This window comes from Boleophthalmus pectinirostris, unplaced genomic scaffold, assembly GCF_026225935.1.
Source record: "Boleophthalmus pectinirostris isolate CB_2022bp ecotype Guang Dong unplaced genomic scaffold, ASM2622593v1 HiC_scaffold_927, whole genome shotgun sequence".
Classification (NCBI taxonomy): Eukaryota; Metazoa; Chordata; class Actinopteri; order Gobiiformes; family Gobiidae; genus Boleophthalmus; species Boleophthalmus pectinirostris.
Genome location: NW_026571549.1, coordinates 1 through 2,000, shown reverse-complemented (window position 1 = coordinate 2,000; position 2,000 = coordinate 1). Strand labels below are relative to the sequence as shown.

At 42.2% G+C, this 2,000-nt stretch overlaps 1 protein-coding gene and 1 non-coding gene across 2 annotated transcripts; both read left to right on the top strand.

Moving 5' to 3' along the window:
* The first annotated feature begins 163 nt into the window (after positions 1-163).
* On the top strand, positions 164-1,209 carry LOC129407350 (erythroblast NAD(P)(+)--arginine ADP-ribosyltransferase-like). Its single transcript, XM_055148129.1, has 3 exons — positions 164-171; positions 233-298; positions 382-1,209. Exons 2-3 carry the CDS (start codon positions 242-244, stop codon positions 1,123-1,125), a joined length of 801 nt encoding a protein of 266 aa, XP_055004104.1. The 5' UTR covers positions 164-171; positions 233-241; the 3' UTR covers positions 1,126-1,209.
* A 544-nt stretch (positions 1,210-1,753) lies between these two features.
* Positions 1,754-1,825, top strand: trnaa-ugc (transfer RNA alanine (anticodon UGC)). The gene has a single exon. It is a non-coding gene; the product is annotated as a tRNA-Ala (tRNA).
* The last annotated feature ends 175 nt before the right edge of the window (positions 1,826-2,000 follow it).

Sequence of the window (2,000 nt, the reverse complement as noted above, 5' to 3'; positions counted from 1 at the left end):
CATTGTTCTTTTATTTCTTTGTAATAACAATGTCATTCTTTGTTCCTTCTTGTTACTAACAAAGAAGGAAATACTTCCTCAATCCCAACAGATCAATAAAAACAGGAACAGTTTAACTATTTAAGAGCAGAACTGTACTGACCTGCAGGCAGAGACCAGACTGGACCTGAGGTAACAGCATCAAGTTTACTCTATAACTCTGTGTTGTTTTACATTCTTCTTTCTGCTTTAGTTCACAGACATGGAGACCACAGTGCTGGCTTTGACGCTTTGTCTGGTGATTCCGTCTTTTGCAACGGTAAGAGAGTTTATTGATTCAAATTCTTAAGATATTTGTGTTGGTTTAAGGATAATATTTTATTTCTTTCTGAAATTACCTAGGAGTCCATACAGTCAATTCCGCTGAGTATGATGGAGAATTCAATTGACGACATGTACGACGGCTGCAAGGAGTCAATGGCCGAAGTGGTCAAGAACGTTTACTTCCCCAGAGAGAACAACATTGACCCTTTTAAAAATGCTTGGAAGGTTGCAGGCCCCTTTGCAAAAGAAAAGTATGAAAAACGTCCGGACAAATCATTAACCCTAGAACAAGTCCAAGCAGTCTATGTTTACTCACAAGAATTTCCCAATGTCTATGGACTGCTTAATGCAATGCTCAGAGCAGGTAAAGCTAAATACGCCTCTAGGGACTTCCCATACCACGCTTTACACTTTTGGATCACTTCTGCCCTTCAGGTCATTAATGCTGACAATAACAAGCCATGTCAAACCACCTACAGGAGAACCAACAACAAATATACAGGTGAAGTCAACCAACAAATGCGCTTTGGTTATTTTGCATCCTCTAGTACAGATCCAGATCAGATCACTTTTGGAAGAGAGACCTGCTTTTACACTGAGACCTGTTTTGGTGCAAACATCAAAAGCTACTCAAGATTGGATGAGGATGAAGTGCTGATTCCCCCTTACGAGACGTTCAAAATAACAGAAATAGCTGAGGGCTCTTACAAAGAAATGAAAGATTGTAAAAAAGTCTTTGTCCTAAAGAGTACTGGAAAGTTGAGCAATCTCAACTGCAAGGCAACTAAGCCAAAACTAACTTCAACTAGCCTGAAGTACTGAAGTTGTTGAAATTAGGCATTAGGGAAATTAGACAATAAGACTAATGCAAATGTAATTGTTCTGAGCTGTACAATGTTTCTATGAATAAAGAAGAATAAACATGTTAACAGTGTGTGTGTAATTAATGACAGACTGTAAGAAAATCTTTGGGCTAGAGAATGAAAGTTGAGCAAACTAAACCACAGGACAATCTGACACTGTGTATTACTGTCAGGGGATACAGCCAGTCTAGACTTCATAGATTAAAGCAACTCACCTTTATGTCTCCCCCCTTGAACTGCCACCTTATCGTGGTGGGGGAGTTTGCGTACCCAAATGATCCTAGGAGCTATGTTGCCCAGGTCATTATGCCCCTGGTAGGGTCTCCCATGGCAAACAGGTCCTAGGTGACAGGTCAGACTAATCCCTATGAACAGTACAATAACAAGGACCGTGACCTCCCCCGATATGGCGCAGCCGGGGCCCCACCCTGGACCCTGGGGTTGGGGCTCGAAAGCGAGTGCCTGGTGGCCGGGCCTTTGCCCATGGGGCCGGCCGGGCTCAGCTCGAAGGATTAGCACCTCATNAATAGTGGTCTCCATTTGCTAAAGTGATATTGCTTGGACTTAGTGTACAATGAGAAAAGGCAGGGGATGTAGCTCAGTGGTAGAGCGCATGCTTTGCATGTATGAAGTCCTGGGTTCAATCCCCAGCATCTCCAGTCTGATTTGTTATAGAATCAGAATCATTGTATTGCTGTGTTTAAACAACATTTGACATAAACTGTTCTTCGTTGCCTGCCATTGTTAATTTCACATTTCACCAAAGATGTCTTCTTGTAGTGGGCATGTGGTTGAGGAAACAGACTAGAAGTCCATAGAGGGATGTTGTCTTTC

Bases quoted from the DNA above. Each gene is read 5' to 3' on its own strand.
- LOC129407350 (XM_055148129.1), top strand. From the start codon at position 242: ATGGAGACCACAGTGCTGGCTTTGACGCTTTGTCTGGTGATTCCGTCT. The intron at 299-381 runs GTAAGAGAGTTT...GAAATTACCTAG, and splicing joins TGATTCCGTCTTTTGCAACG to GAGTCCATACAGTCAATTCC.